The sequence below is a fragment of the Arachis hypogaea genome, chromosome 10 (assembly GCF_003086295.3).
Source record: "Arachis hypogaea cultivar Tifrunner chromosome 10, arahy.Tifrunner.gnm2.J5K5, whole genome shotgun sequence".
Taxonomy (NCBI): Eukaryota; Viridiplantae; Streptophyta; class Magnoliopsida; order Fabales; family Fabaceae; genus Arachis; species Arachis hypogaea.
Genome location: NC_092045.1, coordinates 96,903,960 through 96,922,621, shown reverse-complemented (window position 1 = coordinate 96,922,621; position 18,662 = coordinate 96,903,960). Strand labels below are relative to the sequence as shown.

The 18,662-nt window shown below is 35.7% G+C and overlaps 1 protein-coding gene across 1 annotated transcript; it reads left to right on the top strand.

The window, feature by feature from the left end:
• Nucleotides 1-613: 613 nt before the first annotated feature.
• Nucleotides 614-4,604, top strand: LOC112716043 (uncharacterized). The gene is made up of 10 exons (XM_025767883.3): nucleotides 614-1,355; nucleotides 1,458-1,640; nucleotides 1,853-2,254; nucleotides 2,436-2,499; nucleotides 2,714-2,931; nucleotides 3,030-3,143; nucleotides 3,245-3,350; nucleotides 3,550-3,761; nucleotides 4,086-4,189; nucleotides 4,378-4,604. Exons 1-10 carry the CDS (start codon nucleotides 711-713, stop codon nucleotides 4,520-4,522), a joined length of 2,193 nt encoding a protein of 730 aa, XP_025623668.1. The 5' UTR covers nucleotides 614-710; the 3' UTR covers nucleotides 4,523-4,604.
• Nucleotides 4,605-18,662: the final 14,058 nt, after the last annotated feature.

The following is an 18,662-nucleotide window of genomic DNA, read 5'->3' as shown; positions in this document are numbered from 1 at the left end:
TCAAAATTTCTGTATAAGGCTCAGGAAAAAGTGATAGCCATTCACTATTTATAAAACCTTATCAAACCTTTTTGCCACCTTTATGTTGTTTTTAATCCTCCTATACTAAGAGAACCGTCTTCCGATAGTCTTTAAGTCAAATAGAGCACTATCTCCTAAAAAAGTAGCAAATTGAAATGCGCGTCGACTTGAAAAAAAGACAACCTTTCACCTCATGCAAAAAATAATTAAAATCTCCAAGTATAATCTAAGGCTCCTAAAAGGTTGACGATTAAGCTACAAAATAATCCTAAAAGAATTTGAGTATTATGTTGAAGACTATTATAAATACCACTACACCTCTAAAACATATTTTTAAATTGAACCTTAATCGTAACACACTGACCGTAAGCATCAGTCCATTTACAGCACGCCTCTTGCAAGATAGAAAGGAATACAATTTACGATTTAAAATTTGGCCTAGCGATTCGATTTATAAAAATTATTTATATATATATTGTATTGTTTTGTCTAATAAAAATTTAAAATTAACATGTGTAATAATAGTAAATTAACAATAGGGGAAGTAGATGAAGTGGGCTTTATTGGGCCCTGGTGGACTCAGCTTCAAAATATGATGGAGGTTTCCCTCCATTTGGAAGCTGTAAAATTATTTGAAAGAGGGGTTCCATGACTTTATCTCCTATCGATCTCTTTCCAAGTTTCAAGGGATGATGATGAGTCGCAGCCACTGCCACACTGAAGCTCAGTTCTCTTTTCCCGAACACGACTATGACGACGATGATTTCCACCTCCCTCTTACGCAGACCACACTTGCCCCTTCCAATCCTCACCGTCCATCCAAGAAGCTCAAGCACAAGTCAACGACCACACATCACTTCGGCAAGGAGAACGTTCCCCCTTACGACACTGACTTTAATATTGAAAACTGCAGCTTGGATTGCATCCCTTCCACCATAGATTGTGCCACCGTTTGTCATTCCCAACAGCAAAACGACGTCGTTCCTTCGTGCTCCGCGGAGTCCCAGGGCCTGAAGAAGAAAACCAACTGCGCGTACTTCCGAAATTCGATAGAGTCCAAGCTGGTGGCGTTGGGACCACACGCGCGGCTCAGCCACGGATCTGGAAAACCTTTGGATGATAATGATGATGATGATTCGGACCTCGATCTGTTGCTGAATTTGTGCAATGAGTTAGATGAAGATGAAAGATCTAGGATGATGCCGCGTGTTGATGGTGTTGGAGGTTCTGTTCTTTGTCCACTGTGTGATGTTGATATCTCTAGCTTCAGTGAGGAACAGCGACACCTTCACACCAATCATTGCCTTGACAGAGTGGAAGATCAAGCTCAAGATGTAAGATACAACCTTTCAATTCTCTGTTATCGTTTCAATTTGATATGCGAAATTGTGATGTTGAATTGTACTAGGGTTAATTGTTGATAAACGTTTCCTCAGGTTGCAGTTCGTGATGGCGAGAATGATGGAGTGGGTGCTCAATTGGAGCCAGAGCCGAAGCCGAAAGTTGCCAATGTTTCTGCGGTTGTTGATTGGCTGCGCAGTATCGGCTTAGCGAAATACGAAGATATTTTTGTGAGGGAAGAAGTTGATTGGGACACCTTGCAGTGGCTGAAAGAAGAGGTGAGCTCATATTCATTAGTATCTATGATCTTATAGTTAATCATTGGGTTCATAACTATTGCTAGAGTGTCACTGTGGAAGTGTTGGATTTGAAAGAAGTTGCAAGTCTAATAATGTCATATAAAACCAGTGCTGTTTGCATTACTCTCTTGTTGAAGATCAAAATATTTTTTGAAACTTTTTGTTTCCTTGTCTTGTTCTGTAATATATAGGATCTATTAAGCATTGGTATTACTGCACTTGGTCCCAGAAAAAAGATTGTGCATGCTCTTTATGAACTTAGAAAAGGAACTGGCCGTTCAGATGAGAAACATGAGGATGCTATTGCAGAGCCTAGAAGGAGTGGAAACCAGAAAGTCAAATTGCAACGTGAAAAATCTGAAAAGAAAGTTTATGGCACAACTAAACCAGTGACAAACAAATTGATTACTGAATATTTTCCTGGCTCTGCTGGCAATGGGAAGAAAGCACCTGCGGCTTCAGGAGAACAGCTGGAAACAAAAAACAGTACCTTGGATTCTGGCCATAAAAGCAAGGCAAAAAATACGTCTACAAATAGAAAACTTCGTGATGTTCCCCAATGGTGTAGCATTCCTGGAACGCCTTTTCGGGTGGTAAATGTCATTCTACTATTCTAGATAATGCATGTCTATTGGTTTTGTGTTAATTTATTTTCCCTGGCATTGTGAATCTTGTTTTATGGCACCTGCCAAATTAGGAAAAGAAAAAGAATGTAAAGAATAAAAATTATGTATTGAATATTGATGTGGGTTTGATAACATTTATTCTATGTAGGATGCTTTCAAATATCTCAGAGGAGATTGTTCTCACTGGTTTCTCACACACTTCCATTTAGACCGTAAGTATGCTGTTGCCTCTGAACAGTCAAATTTGTTTTCACGTGATAACCCTGTTTATTTTCATAACAGATTTTGAAATAATATATTTCTTTTATGTTAGCATTTTGATAAACAAGTCCCTTGTGTTCAGCTTTTGTAAGGGGATTATTAAGGTCAGAGTCAGATTTTGAAGTTATGCAATTCTTGGTTGTTGTTTCTCGATTGTGAATACAGATTATCAAGGTCTCACAAAGTCGTTCAGTCATGGAAAGATCTATTGCTCTTCTATTACCGCTAGCCTTGTAAATATAAACATTGGGATTGCCTATGATAAAATACATATTTTGCCTCTGAACGAGAAGGTCTCAATAGACGGTGTTGATGTGACCTGCTTGGATGCCAACCATTGTCCGGGTTCGATAATCATCCTCTTTCAACCTCCGAATGGTAAGGTGTGGCTTTGATTCACTTTGTCATGAGCTTATTTATAGTTTGTTACTTTCTTTGTTACCCATTGTTAGAATTCAGTAAATATTTCCTGTCTGTTTAGGCGGTTCTCCATACTGGGGATTTTCGGTACAGTGAAGAAATAGCAAACAATCCTTTTCTCCGGATGTGTCGTATCCATACTCTAATTCTTGATACAACATATTGTAACCCACAGGTCAGTCATATCAGAATAACGAAATAATCTCAAACAAGAGACTCCTATAGTCCTATTCCAGTAGGATTGTTTTATATATTTGTTTTTTTATTTCATTGCAGTATGACTTTCCAAAACAAGAAGCTGTCATACAATTTGTTATTGATGCCATTCAAGCGGAGGCTTTTAATCCCGAGACCCTTTTTCTGATTGGCAGCTATACTATTGGTAGAGCTCAATACAACTTCTTCTGTATATTTAATTATTTATCTCTGCCGGTTATTCTTTATTTAACATATATAGCTTGGTCATTTACTTTCAAATGATTTGGGTAGTTTTTGGTTCTATATCTTGGTTCAACACTAGGAAACCAACTAAGGGGGAAAAAGAAAAAGAAGCTTATCCCTCGTTTTCTTATTTTTCATAGGAAAAGAAAGGCTATTCTTGGAGGTTGCTCGCACACTTTGTAAGAAGGTTTACGTGACAGCGGCAAAGTTGCGTCTTCTAAAATGTTTGGGATTTAGGGAGGAGGATATGCAGTGGTTTACATTAAATGAGCACGAAAGCAACATTCACGTTGCTCCTATGTGGACACTTGCAAGTTTCAAAAGATTGAAACACATATCAAGTCAATATGCGGTGAGTAATTGGTTCCTACTTTGATATGGTATTTGGTTGATAACTATTCCATCGTCGAAATACAAAAAACATTGGATATTTTGGGATACACAAACATATTTGAAAAAAAAAAAGAGATAGATACATAAAATGAGCAAAAATGTCTCTCTTCTTTGACATTTCCAAAAATAACGTAGGATTGCTACCTGTTCTGCCTGTTATGTTAAGCAGGTTTACAGCTTCGAAACAGGATCTTGTATAGTGAAATACGTTTGGTACTTTGGTTTGTTCTTAGACTCTTTAGTCTTTTGTATGTCTAATGATCAGATGCATTACTGTAATTAGGGTCGGTTCAGTCTTATAGTTGCTTTCTCTCCCACTGGTTGGACATTTGGCAAAGGTAAAAAGAAGTCTCCTGGAAGAAGATGGCAGCAGGGTACTATTATAAGGTGATGCTTTGTTACTACTTTTTCTATAAACCACTCATCTCTTGATTCTTTCTACTTTTTAAACCAAAGTAGTGGCTTTCAAAGGACAGTTTAATATTTAGTTGGTGCACAATGGAAGTCTCCGAAGAACATTTCCCTGTCTTTAAGTGTTTAATACTTAACTAATCAAAATTTTCTTGGTTTGTCAGGTATGAAGTGCCATACAGTGAGCATTGCAGCTATGCAGAACTCAAAGAGTTTGTGAAACTTATATCCCCTGATAACATTATACCAAGTGTTAATAACGACGGACCAGAATCCGTCGATGCCATGATTTCTCTCATGTTGCCTTGATTTTGTTGTACCTGTGAAATATTTTGCGAATACTGTTGTAACTGCTACAATAGCCTTAATTAAAAATGTTCCTACTGCACTATGAACAGAACGTGATAGAAGCTTGCTTTTTTTTTGGTAATTGAGGGGGCCTAAGCCCAAAAAGAGAACAAAAACAATAAACGGCGAGTAGAAGTGACATTAGTACAAGTGAGTGACTTCCCCTTAACATCAGCTAAGTACAAAGAAGTGAGTTCTTCAGGGAGGGAATCTAAGAATTTAAAAGGGCAATTCTTCTTTATAGCTTCCTTCGTCAGCCAATCAGCTAATTGATTAGCTTCCCTATTAATGAATCTGAAGATTAGTTCCCAAGGTCTCCTTTTGAATTGAGCGATCTCCCTCACCGCCTCACTATGATGCACCTCCATATTGTCACAGTTGTTGATAATATCCACAATCTCCATTGAGTCTACTTCGACCTCTATTCTCCTCATTCCCAAGTCTGCTGCCATGCGGAGCCCATGGATGACGCCCCAAAGCTCTGCCTTTGCTAGAGAACAATCTCCTAAGTACGCCATAAATCCCCCTATCTATTCTCCATTGGTGGTCCGTTTAAACCTCCACATCCACTTCTCTTGCTTTGCTGGTGAGCAGTTCCGTCAATATTAAACTTAATCTTATTATTGTCTGTATTGTGTCTGGTTAGAATTTTGTAGACTGAGACAACTGTAAAAATTCCATCTGTTATATGATTCCAGCTTATTATGTCTTTTTTGCCGTGCGTCCGGGGTGGATTTTGCAGTTTTATTTGCTCTAAAGTATTACTCGCGAGAAACTGCTCCATAATCCCAATGTTCCATTCCCCTCTTTCGTTCACATAATCCTGGACCTTGGCCAACTCTAACTCCTTAGGCACCTGAGTAACAGCTTCATTAAGAAGGCTTTTAAATTTAACAATTCAGAAATCCTTCCAAAATAAAGCTCTCTTTCTTTTCATTAACGCATGCATCATATAATTCTTCATCTCATTAACGCATGCATCATCATATTATTAATGCCTTATGCATTGCTTCATATATCTTCATTTTATTCACGCCAATTGCATTGCTTGCTTTATTTCATTATATGCTTCATATGATTCATTGCATACTTCACTTGATTCACGCATAATAAAATACGCATGCTTTCCCTTGATTCATGCTAATAAAATACGCATGCCTTCCTTTAACTTCATTAATTACTTCGTAAGGCTTCAATGCTTCACGTTAAACATGCATGCTTCTTTATTGGCGTCATGAACGCCTCGTCCATGCATGCTTCTTGAGTCACGCTTGCTTCAAGGCCACACTTTCAAAACCGTGGCCTAAGGCTCCACAATGTATCATAAACTTCAAAGCGTGTTCAAAACTTTCTCTTTATTTCTTTTGAGCTTGTTTTGTGCTTTTTGCTTCTTTTTCTATTATTTTTTATAAAATTCATCAACTTAAAGGGATCAAAGAAATACACAAAAAATTCAAAGAATTTTTGCAAGCTTCATCATCATCACGTTTGGTATTTTCTTTTCACTCTTCTTTATTGTTTTGTTTAAGGTTATGTATGTGTTTATAGAGTAAGTTTGGTGTACTATACCAAATTCCTATCCCACTAAATTTGGTGTTGTCACATTCATCATGCAAACACAATAACAACCTCATTATTTTACTTTATTTTGGCTTTTATTTTATTCTATTTTGATTTGGTTTCTTTTAATTGAATAAGCCTCTGTATTAATTAAATTCTTTCACTTGATAATCCTGTTTCCATCACCATTACTTTTTTTTTTCTTTGATACTTGAGGATAAGCAATCATTCTAAGTTTGGTGTTGGAAGCTATGCTCTACATAGCTAAAGGTGATGAAGAAGAACATGATAAAGAGAAAGGCAGTGAAAACTAAAGTTGTTTCCTTCCTTTTTAATTATATGTATGTGCTTTATTTTATTCTATCTTATATAATACATTTAAGATTTCTAATTGTCAAATACATATATTGTCCATCACAACTCACAATTAATTGTGCTTGCTCCTGAATATAAGCAATGAGTCATGCACTGAGAAAGAAACAAAAAGAAGAGGAACTGATTATAAAGAGCATAACAAATTGAGTTTGAGAAGGCAAACTAACTAAGAATGTTCAATACAATCTGAGCCACATTGCTTGAGGCTTTAGTCTAGAAGAATATTATGGAATCTTTACACTTGACAAAATTTTGGAGATGCAAGAATATAAGAAACAATAAGTAAGAAAAAGGGGTTGTAAAAGAAACCAATGGTTCTGAGTACCACTGATTAAGGAAATTGAAAGAAAAATAAGTTCAAAGAACATCCTAGTCAAGTACTTGTGGTGCTTATGTATTAAGCCAAAAGCTTGAAAACAAAGCATTTAGAATCATGGTTAAACTCAAGGTGCAAAACACCCTCGTAAAATGAGAAAGCCAAAAACTCTGAGCACCAATGGTGGGAAAGAATGAAAAGATAAAATAAGCTCAAAGAGCTCCCTAATTTATGTGCTTGTGGTGTTTTTGTGTCAAGCAAAACTTGAGACAAAACATTTAGAGTCATGGCTAGACTCAAGGTGCAAAGCACCCAATGAACTTAAATTGTGGAAAGAAAGTAAATAGGCCTGCTTCAAGGTAGTAATTCAAAAAAGGATTCTATAATCTAATCCGAACAAAAGCCTTGAAAGATTATGATTAATTGTGTTGAATAGTACATGAGTGAAATAGCTAACCAAACTCATTCACCCCTGTATTATAAGGTTAAGAAGTCTGATGCCTAAGCCATGATTCTTTGCTTGCTTGAGGACAAGCAAGATTTTATGTTTGGTATTGTGATACATCTGTATCTTTAGTGTTTTTCCTTCTTGATTTCAATTAATTTATTAAGAATTCCTGTTGAATGAACAATAAATTTAAGATTAGAATGAATATTACTTTGATTAGTTGAAATTCATTGATTACAGAAAGTTTTAGAAGAAAAATAGAAAAAAAAATAGAACAGAAAAGAGGATGGAGAGCAACAAACAGAAAACTCTCTATGGCAAGCAGAATACTCCCTGAGTTGAACAGAAGTTTTTCTGAAATCATAGAGAGAGAGAGACGTGCAACGTGAGAAGGATCACGTACCACGTTGGGGACAATTCACCTATCATGTGTATGCATGCAAGTTGTGCGTACGCATGACTATCACTTTTCATGTGGGATGCGGGAGATCTCATGTAGGAGGTAGAAGTCGTATGTATGTATGTGTGATATGTATACGCACGGCAAGAGGTTTTGGCAAGCATGCGTACGCACAAGTATATATTTTCACGTTGTACGTGGAATTCACCACGTATAATGCTATAGAGCAATTGGAGGCAACAATTGAAAGAAATTGGCTCACGTACAATGTAACCTTAGTTCACGTGGTACGTGAGTCCAACAGAGAGTAACTCAACCAAGAATTTTCTTCACATAGCATGCAAGAAAGCTCACGTGGTACGTGGGCTTAAGTACATCTCCCAGGACTTCAATCAAGGCCAATCTTTCTCCGAATTCTCAACTTTCTAGATGATCAATCAAAAGCTCATTGATGATGACATTAAATGAAGATTGTAAGCAATTGAAGAGGAGATCTTTTCGGAGGAAAACAATTATGAAAGAGATTTGATTTCACTTTAGTTTTGATTCTATTTTGAAGTTTTCAATTTGAAATTTAATTTCTAAGGTTAGTATATAAGGGAAGAGGGTTTTGACCTTCTCTCCTCTCCTTTAGCAGTTTTATTTTTCTTAAGAATTCTCTAAAGAACATGAGTTTCTAATTCTCATCGGTTAAGGTTAGGAGCTCTGTTGATTCCATGGATTAATGTTCTAGCTTTTTACGCTTTTGAGTAATGCATTGATTTCTTCTTAAGAAAATGTTTTTGTTCTTCATCTTAAAGAGTTTGAATGTTGGGAAATAATTCTTCTCTGATTTGAATTCTTTTAACTTCTTGAAAAAGTTGATTAATTGAATTGGGCTTAAAAATCGATTATCATAATTCTTAAGTTTTGAAGCTAGACTTAATAAGTGATATAAAATCAACTATGGGAGATTCTTATGAATTATGTGGCTTTATAAATCAGAGACGTGCATAATTCTTTTCTTGATTAAGTGACTAAGGGATTAGCATTTAATTAGGTTAAAGAGAAATTAAATCACCAAGAGATTGGGTTTGATTACTAATGATTTGCCATAAAAATATATTTGTATGATCAAGGTGGAAGGTGAAAAGTATTAATCTGGAAGTTTCAACATCTCTAAAATCTTAACTCTTTAATTCATATTATCTCTTAACACTCATTGTTTTCTTTTGTTTATTGCATCGTTTATGTTAAAGCCTTCCAAAACCCTAATTTAATTGTCTGACTAGATTAGTCGATTGACCATTTTTTGCTTGATTCATTAATTCTCGTGAGATCGACACTCCCTCACCGTGAGTTATTACTTGATACGACCCGATGCACTTGCCGATGTTTTGTGGTTTGTAAAATCCGCATCAACCTCCAGCCTCACATTTCCTGAAAAGATCATTGCAATCTTTTCCCTATTAACTTTCAGCCCTGACGCATCACAAAATTTACCCATAATTTTCATTATTGTTGTAATCTGTTCAGCGTTTTCCTCCGTAAAAACAAGGAGGTCATATGCAAATAGCAAGTGGGAGATAGCTAGTCCTCTTTTTTCTGCAATTATAGGTTTTCACTTTCCTTCTGTAACATGTTCTTCAATCAACTGTGATAACTTGTCCATAACGATAACAAACAGGTAGAAAAAATTGTGTCTCCTTGTCAGAGGTCCCTTGTGGGTACAAAATTTTTAGTCTTTTTCCCATTCCAGAGGAGGTTATAGGAAACTGATGTGACACACTCTATAGTGATTTCCACCAGTTTGTCTGGAAGGTTGAATTCATGTAGGCATGACTTTAAAAAAGACCACCAAATTCTATTGTAGGCTTTCTCAAAGTCGAACTTGATTGCCATGTACCCTTTTTTCCTTTTGCATTTTTTCATGATATGAGTTAATTCCTTCGCAATCAAAATATTATCTTGTATTTTTCTACCCGAAACAAAACTAGATTGCTGAGGAGCTATTCTTTCTATCAGTGCAGGTTTAATCCTTTCTCAAGATATGAATTTTTTGAGTGTTTTTGGGCTCTCTGGATGCCTCCTAATTTGTTGAAAAGTTTTCGCTTCTGTAGCCCTTCATATCCAAAAATATCTCTATTCCACTGTTTCAAATCATTCATGAGCATTACTAGGGCTTGGTTGAGGCGGGCTTCTCTATCCCATTTTTGGTTTACGAACTCCTCATACTCAGGGTGCATCTTTCACATAACCTCGAACCTAAAAGGTCTATTTCTACCTTTCTAATTTTGGGGTTCAATGATAACAAGAAGCGCGTGATGGTCCGAGTTAGTACGCGCAGCACATCCACTCTAGCTTCACCAAACCTTGTTCTCCAATTGGCATTAGTCACAGCTTTATCCAGCCGTTTAAACACCATATCTCTTCCTTCCCATAGAGGCCCTCTCCATGTAAATTTAGTACCTACATACCCTAAGTCAATTAAGGAACAAGCATTCATCCATTCTTTGAATCTTTGATACACTCTAACATCCATTCTGCCACCATCTTTTGTCTCCATTGGACAAGCAATTTTATTGAAGTCTCCCACCAACATCTACTCCTTGCTCACCCCATTAGCTAATCTTTTTAGTTTGGGCCATAATACTCTTTTATTAGCCTCTTGAGGGCTAGCTAGACAACAGTGAGGATCCAACTTCTCTTAGTAGAAAAAGTCATCTCTATATGAATAAACTGTGTGAGATTTTAAAACTATAATAAGAATATTTGGGTCTTTCCACAACACCCAAATCCTCGCACTGAACCCATTAGCCTCTTCAATGACACTATAATCAAAACCAAATCTATTAGTAGTTCTTCTAACTTGTTCACCACTGCATCTAGTCTCATATAATATGACTATATCAGATCGATAAATATGTATAAATTCATTGAGAGAGCGAGAACATGCCTGGCTCGCAGCACCTCTACAATTCCAAGAAAACACAATCATAATCAACAACTTAAGAAAAAAAATCCGAGATTTACTGCTTCAATTACATCTCATCCCCTTCAAGGGATATCTCCTCCCCCATGTCACTGCCCTCAGGGTCTCTAATATGACTAGCCTCATTCTTTAGCTCCTCCTCTTCCTTCATTCGTTTCTCATCCCTTTCCATTATCTTTGCCTCAAAGAGAAAGACTTTTTCCACCATAATTATTGACTCAATAGAGTGTGAATCAAGTGGGTCTGGTTCTCTTGGATACTCCATGTCCTCTTACATCATTACTGTTTCAGGGACAAAAATTGCTGCCACATGAGATTCTTGGGTCTCTATGCTGGTAGTATCATCTAAGTTTTTATTTTTCTGGTTGTTCTTTAAAATAAAATCCTGGTTAGGAGTTTGGATTTTCTTTTGGGTGGACTGGGTAGGGTTATCATTAGATTGGGATCTGGGCTGGTTTTTGTTTTGGGCATTTGGCTTAGGAGTTGGGTTGTATGGGCCTTATGAGGAATCATTATTATTGGCATGATTTTGGGAGCTTCTTGGTTTTCTATTTTTTGGGCTTGTTGGGTCACCGGGTGTTTCGTTTCTAGTGTGTGTCATGTTATTGGGGTTATAAGTTGTAGGCTGGTTAGGAACACAAGATGATTGGGACATAGTTAAAGGCCTCAAATAGCATGATTTATCGTTATTGAAGGAACATTCTCCTGTTGTAAATGATTAGCCTCTGATTCTTTAGGATTTTCCTTATTTAAAATTGCAAACCTGGAACCTAGCGTATTCTTCACCATTTCACAAAATGAACACCTCTGGATATGTTCTTGCTCAGCTACACCATCAACATTCATGTATTCTTCTACTCTTGGTGCAAAGGAGGTGTTCCCAGTGTAGCCTTTCATAGCTTCTTCTGTTGAGTTAAGAAATTAACTAAATTAATTAGAGATGACAAATATTATTTTTGGCAAAATAAATAATTAGTGTTGATTAATTAATTAATGAGTATAAGTTACTAATTATTTATTATTATGTTGCAGGCCTTAATTAAGTTGAGCAGCCCAAATAAAATGGAAAATAAAACAAGAGGTGGTAGGCTGAAAGCAAAATTGAGAGCCCAAGGAAAAGTAAAGAAAGAAGCCAAAGAAATCATAACGGGCCAAGCATATCACAAACTGATCCAAGCCCGAGTTGATTTTATTTCCCTCCAAACTTGATCTCACACCACAAGCAACGTTCTTCTCCTCTCTGACCATGTCAAATCACAAGCTTCAGAAAAGTAAGAAAGAGAAAGAGAGAGAGCTCCTTCCATAAGCTTTTCACCAAAGAAGAGAGAAAGAGAAAGATTAAGCTAGAAAGGCAGATATCAAATCACCCAGTTCAAACCAAATCAAGCTTAGGTTAAAGGTAACCCATTTCCTCTTGCATGCATCAAATCTTCATCTCTTCTTCCCAACACTCTGCTCTATCTGAAATGGGATACAAGCGAAAGAGGATTTCTGTTCTTCTCTGCTGTGTATCTACGGTCTTAAACAAGACTTGCGGACCAAGTTGGTTTTCAAGGGCTCAGATCAAGTTGACCATTGGAAGATTTTTATGGTTGCTGTTTTATGGCTTTCGGCCAAGATGAGGAAGTCAGAAGGAGAGTTTCTACTCTGATGATTAAGGAGAAAAAGTGAATCTGTGGGTTGGTGAAGCTCAAAGCTCAAGGTGTTGACCTTGGAAGAAGAACCAAGCAACATGCAAGGAAATAAAAGAAGCTTGATGTTCATTCAGAAAGCAAGGAGAGAAAACCAGAGAGTGAGAACAGTGTTCTGTTAAGAAGTTCCTCTACTTGGATAATACTTTCTTTCAAAGAAGCATTCGGCCAATACTGAAGAACTGCATCTGAGTTTGCGAATCTGGTTTTGCACATAGCAAAGAGGCTGCTGATGAAGTCAATCTCCTTCATGTTTTACTGATTGTAATGAACTTTTCTAAGTTTATCTTTCTGTAATTTCTTGAGAGAAAAGGCATTGTGAGAAAGTTCAAGTAAAAGCCATGAGTGAAAAAGGCTGAGTGATACACTTGAGAGAAAAGCCTAGAGTTATTTTCTGATTTCTTTAGGTTGGTTAAGTGTCTTGTATCTTGTACCTGTTTGGTATCCCTTTCTTAGTTGGGTTAACACTAAGAGTGAATAGTTAGGTGTTAGCATAGCCAATGTCAAGTTAGGTTAGAACTTGAGTGTGAAATTGGTGTATGTAATACTGTTAACTATAGTGAAATTCCTCCATAGTTGTGGAGGAGATTGGATGTAGGTTGCATAGCACAAGGCAACCGAACCAGGATACATGCTGGTGTTAGCTTTTCTCTTCTCTGCTGAGTTCTGTTTTCTGATATTCATGAGACAAAAATAAATTGTCTCATAAATTTTCGCTGCTGAGTTCAAACAGAACCTGAATTAAAAGTTTGTTTAAAAAGGGTAATAACTGCAATTCAAAGGAAGGCATAGATTCAACCCCCTTCTCTAAGCCTACCACAACTTTCATCTTCCTTCCTTACTTTTTTGGCAGACTTTATTGTCTTTTCTTCCGAAATCTGTCTAGGTGATTCGTGGCTCCTCGAATATTTTTCTCGGACAAACCCGCCCCTCATCGGTTGCTTGGACGTTGGTCAAGGTTAAAGAAGCAAAGATGTACGGAGAGAAAAATTCTTATGTTTCTTCTCTTCAATTTTATTACAAATACTATTTATCTTTATAATTTTATTAGTATCTAAAACCATAAGTATATAAGTCAAAAAATAAAGTGGTAAACTAAGCTTGCTTTTTATTTATGGCACAGTACGTAAGTGTGAGTTTGCCCAAAGATTAATGTGAGAACAAAAAGTATTTTAATCTTAAATTTGTGTAAATATTATCCTCCCTCCTAATGCAATGATTAACATAAAATCTTAATTATTGATATCTCAAAACGAAATCTAGGAGTTAATACTAAATAGAACCAAAAGCTATGTATTTAATTTGGTTGTGGGGAAATATTTGTACAAAGAGTATTTATTCATTTTAGTTCCCAAAATATTTTGGATCAGACACTTTAGTTTTCAACTAAATTAATTATTCAATTGATCCTTAACAATTAACTTCATTAATCATTTGGGTCCTATGCTCTGTCAACTCTAATAGAAGACAAATTGGTCTCTGACAATTCTAACGGGGGACAAAATGGTCCCTGTACTCTCTGTTCGGAAAGAACGTCGTTCTCCTCCAAATTTCATCGTATTTTGCATAAACCTAACATTTATACTCTCCTTCTTCACCTTCATAGTTTTCTTTTCCATATTCTCCTTCCTCTTCTTCATCTCCAAGATCAAGCCATGGTGTAACTGTCACGCGTGTCGCACCTATCTCAACATGTTATAGACCATACACTTTCCAAATCTCTGTAACTGGTACACCCACCTCCTCCGCACTTCACCCACCAGAAGCATCCACCTCTACATCCTCGATAACAGCATCACCTCCAATTCCGACAATGTCTACCACATCCTCAAAACGAAATTCCACAACTACCTTAAGGGCACACCTTTTTCAATTCTCCGACAAGCAATATAGATTGTTGGACATTAGGACATCATGAGAAGATTCTTCTTTGACATCATATGCAAATTCTCATTTAGAATGGATCTCGAATACTTCATTCCTTCTCTCCCAAAGTCCAAGCTGGTAGATAACTTTGACCTCACATCCAAGCTATCAGTACAACGAGCAATTTCGTCGTTGCCACTCATATGGAAACTAAAGCGATTATTGAACATTAGTTCGGACTAGAAGCTGAAGGAAGCGACCATAGTGGTGGACAATGTGGTCATGGAGATGATAGGGTAGAGGAGGAGTGAGATGGCGATGACAACGACGGGTCTTAACAAATTGGACTTGTTGTCTAGATTCATGAGATCCATTGAAGACGACAAGTACTTGAGAGACATAGTCATTAGTTTCCTGAGTATGAATTGATTAAGAACAAGTTGATGATTTTTCTTCTTGTGAATATTGAAGTTGTAATGTGTGATTGTGTAGCTTAAAGTTGTAGTGTTAGACTATTAAGGTTATGCAAGATACGATGAAAATTAGGGGAGAACGACGTCATTTTCGAACAGAGGGGGCATGAACCATTTTGTCCTTCATTAGAGTTGTCAAGGACTATTTTGTTCCTTGTTAGAGTTGATAGAGCAAAGGACCCAAATGACTGACGGAATTAATTGTTAGGAATCAATTGAGTAATTAATTTTAGTTGAGAATTAAAGTGTCTTATCCAAAATTTTTTAATTGGAGACCAAAATGAATAAATACTCTTATATAAATCTACCGTTGTATTATATTTACCCAGATCTGAGTTAAAGTGTATTACTATAAACCTTGTTTTTTAATATAAAAAATTTAGGGTAACGTATTTTTTATTCCTAGTATTTATGATTTTTTTTAAAAATATTTTTAATATTTTAATTTATTCAATTTTATTTTTAATATTTTTTATTTGTGTCAAAATTCTTTTTGAATATTTTTAATTTTATCCATAATATTTTAGATAGAATTAACGTTTATAGATAATTTTGATATAAATTAAAAATATTTAAAAAATAAGTGAAATTAAATATTAAAAATATTTTAATAAAAATTACAAATATTGAAATAAAATATTTTATCTAAATTCTTATTTTGTTTTCTTGTTACAATTTTGATAAATGGTATGGAAAATGAACACGCAGTTAAACGTTATCTTCCGCAAGAGGAATACATCATCTGAACAGATATAATGGAGACTAAGTCAAAAGATTATTAAAAATTTAAAATTCTTTTCACTTTTTAAAATTTTTTTATTATTAATATTGTTGTTTTGGTTTTGTATTTCTGACTAAGTCAAAAGATTCCTAAGAAGCACACAAAGATAGATAAGAGTAGTGTTTTACTGTTTAGGAAAATAAAATAGACCATTTCTTTGCAGCAATTTGACGCCGAAGCAGTTCGATTATGCTTGCAAGTTGATGTGTACGTAATTAATATTATATAATCAATTAAGTAGTAGAGTTTGCTGTAATATATATTATCCTCTCGTTGTGAACAACGTTTGAGTGGGAACGTTTTTGTTAACTTTCCACTCTTCCGTGTTATTTATATTAGAAGAGAATTCACCATTAATTAAAAGGCTTAAACAGAAAGTCAACACGACACTCCCATATTTGACCATTGAATTTGTTGACTTTCAGAGGGTTTGGATTACTTGAGACAGAATCATGCAGGGAATTAAACTTTGGAAAATATGAGGTAATAGTCTTTAAAAGAAGAGATATTTTTTAAATTTAATTTTATAAAATTTTATTAATTAAATTAATTTTTTAAAGATTATAAATTTAATAATTTTTATCTTTCAGTCACTTAATTAATAATTTTTATTAACGATTAATGATATAGAACATTAACTCACATCATACATAATACTTAAAATATTTAATTAGACACTAAATAAATATATTTTTAAAAATTTATCAATTTAGAGTTGTTAGGTTATATTAGGATTATAGTTTATATAATTGAAAAAATAGACTATATTAATAGATTTTCATAAATATATTTGTTGAACGTTTAATTAGATATATTAAGTATTATATAGGGCTAAGTATACTATTTTCGTCCCTAATGTCTGGGGTAAAAATTAAATTCGTCCCCAACCTTTCTTTGTTATTAAAATCATCATTAACGTTACAAAATATTATAAAATCATCCTTTTGTTGTTCATAAACAAAATTTTTTGGACAATTTTACCCTTTAAATAAAAATAAAAAGTATTAAAAAAATCATCCACCCCACCCCACCCCTTATCACTACCTAAAACAGAAAACAAAAAAAAAGAAAGCAAAAGACAAACGAAAGAAGAGAGAAACAGAAGAGAAGAAGAAAGAAAAGGAAAGGAAGAAGAGGGAGGTGACGGCGGAGAAGAGTGCGGCCGCCGCCGTCGCTGTCGCCATTGCGTCGTGACTAGAGAGAGAGACAAAATGAGGAGATGAGAGAGAGAACGAGAGAAGAGAGGAACAGAAGGAGAAGAAAGGAAAGGAAGAAGGAGGAGGTGACGGCAGGAAAGAGTGATAGCGGAGAGCTGCTCTGTCGGGGTCGGGCTCCAGCACCGTCGTCGAGTTTTTGGGGGTGAGGGGCTCTGCTCTTCCTCCTCGCTCGATCTGTCCTATCCTCAGCCACAGCTGTGACGGTGACGGCGGCGGCAGTAGCTTTCGTGTCGTCGCTTCTTCTTCCTCTTTCCTTCAACCGCGACGGCGACGGGCGGCAGCAACACCACCCCTCTTCTCTGAGTTTCCTTCTTCTCTCTTTTTTCTCTCTTCTGTCTTCTCTCTTTTATGCGTTCTCTCTCTTGAGTTTGAAGGATTGAAATTTGAAATTTTCTTTCTTGAATTTTGAAGGATTATTGTTATTATTGATGAATTTTTAAATATGAGAATATTGTTGTTGTTGATAATTTTGTTTGATTTTCCCTTTGTACTCATCAACATTATTATTATTTGTTTGTTCATCAACATTATTATTTCTCCATTACTGTCTTGGATCTAATTACTGTCTTGGATCTAAGACTTGCAATTCTTTCTCTCAAGTTGGATCTGTATTTAATTGTTTATTTTATTACAAATTGGTTGATGAATATATAATGAATTTTTAGCTTAATGATTATATGATATTGATTTGTCAATTTTTTTAGCTTAATTTTTAGTTTAATTAAATTGTTGCTGCCAAATTTTTTTCTCTTTTTTTACTTTAAAATTGAGTTGTTGTTGTTATTGTTGGTGTTGTGATGAGTTTAGGGTTAATAGATGGATGAAGAATGGTGTGGTGGTGGTAGTAGTGATGACTGATGATGCAAGAGATATTGGTGATAACAGGGGAGGATTTTTTTTATTTTTGTTTAAAGACAAAATTGTCTGAAAAATTTTATTTATGGACAAAATGACGATTTTATAATGTTTTGTAATGTTGGGGATGATTTTAATAATGTTAAAAGGTCGGGGACGAATTTAATTTTCACCTTAGACCTTAAAAACAAAAATATTATTTAACCCCATTATATATATATATATATATATATATAATCAATTAATGTTTTATATTACTAATTATTAACGAAAACTATTAATTAAGTGACTAAAGAATAAAAATAATTAATTTATAATATTTAAAAAACTAATTTTATTGATAAAATATTTTAAAAATAAATTTAAAAAATGAGTAATTTTTAGAAATTAATTTGGCTAAAAATATATATAATTAAGCAGGAGAGTAGGTGAACAGCCCTCCATTGCATTGAACAGCTTGTGACTGCTCAAATACTCTTCCTCGTAAGGATTGTCCCCATTATTGAAGAATAATGATGTTGAAGACTTCATGAGAATATTGAAGCTCTTTAAGCTCTTCAGGAGTTTTAGGTTGTATGTTCCTGCTAATTATAAATATCATAGGACATTGGAATGTGTACAAGATGTCTCTGGTACGGGTTGAAAGATGGATCGGGAACTCGCAGGTCGAGGCGGATGCCAGATTATTTGACTGGAACAGTGGGGGAAGGGTACCTGCAAAGACACTCCGACGCTCAAGTCAGAATGGATCTAAGAGGTGGAAGATGTGAGGAAATGGATGAATACCTGGAGGGACCTGGGTCCTCTATTTATAGGTGATGGTGAATATCTTATCTTATCTTATTTGGCTAAGATAAGGGAGACGTTTGAATTCGAAAGTTGGTTAGGGCCGGTTTTTGGGCCTTTCGGAGTTGGACCCGGGGAGCCGAGTAGGGAGCAGTCCCGGGTTTAGGATCCGTGGGCCGGATCCGTAACAGTTGCCCCCGCAGCGGGAGAGCGAGCAAGGTCGGTCTGTCGCTGGGAGATGCTGTTTTTATAGTGGGCCTAGGACCTTTGGTTTTTCTCGGGTAGCCGCTTGGTTCTTCCGAGATGAGGTCGGTATCTCGGTTTCGTGTTGCGGAAGGTTCGTCTGACCGCTTAGGTCTGAC

Excerpts from the sequence above, each read along its gene's own strand:
- LOC112716043 (XM_025767883.3), top strand. The coding sequence starts at position 711 with ATGATGATGAGTCGCAGCCACTGCCACACTGAAGCTCAGTTCTCTTTT. Across the intron at positions 2,255-2,435 it reads CTGGAACGCCTTTTCGGGTG|GATGCTTTCAAATATCTCAG; the intron begins GTAAATGTCATT and ends TATTCTATGTAG. Across the intron at positions 2,932-3,029 it reads TTCAACCTCCGAATGGTAAG|GCGGTTCTCCATACTGGGGA; the intron begins GTGTGGCTTTGA and ends CTGTCTGTTTAG.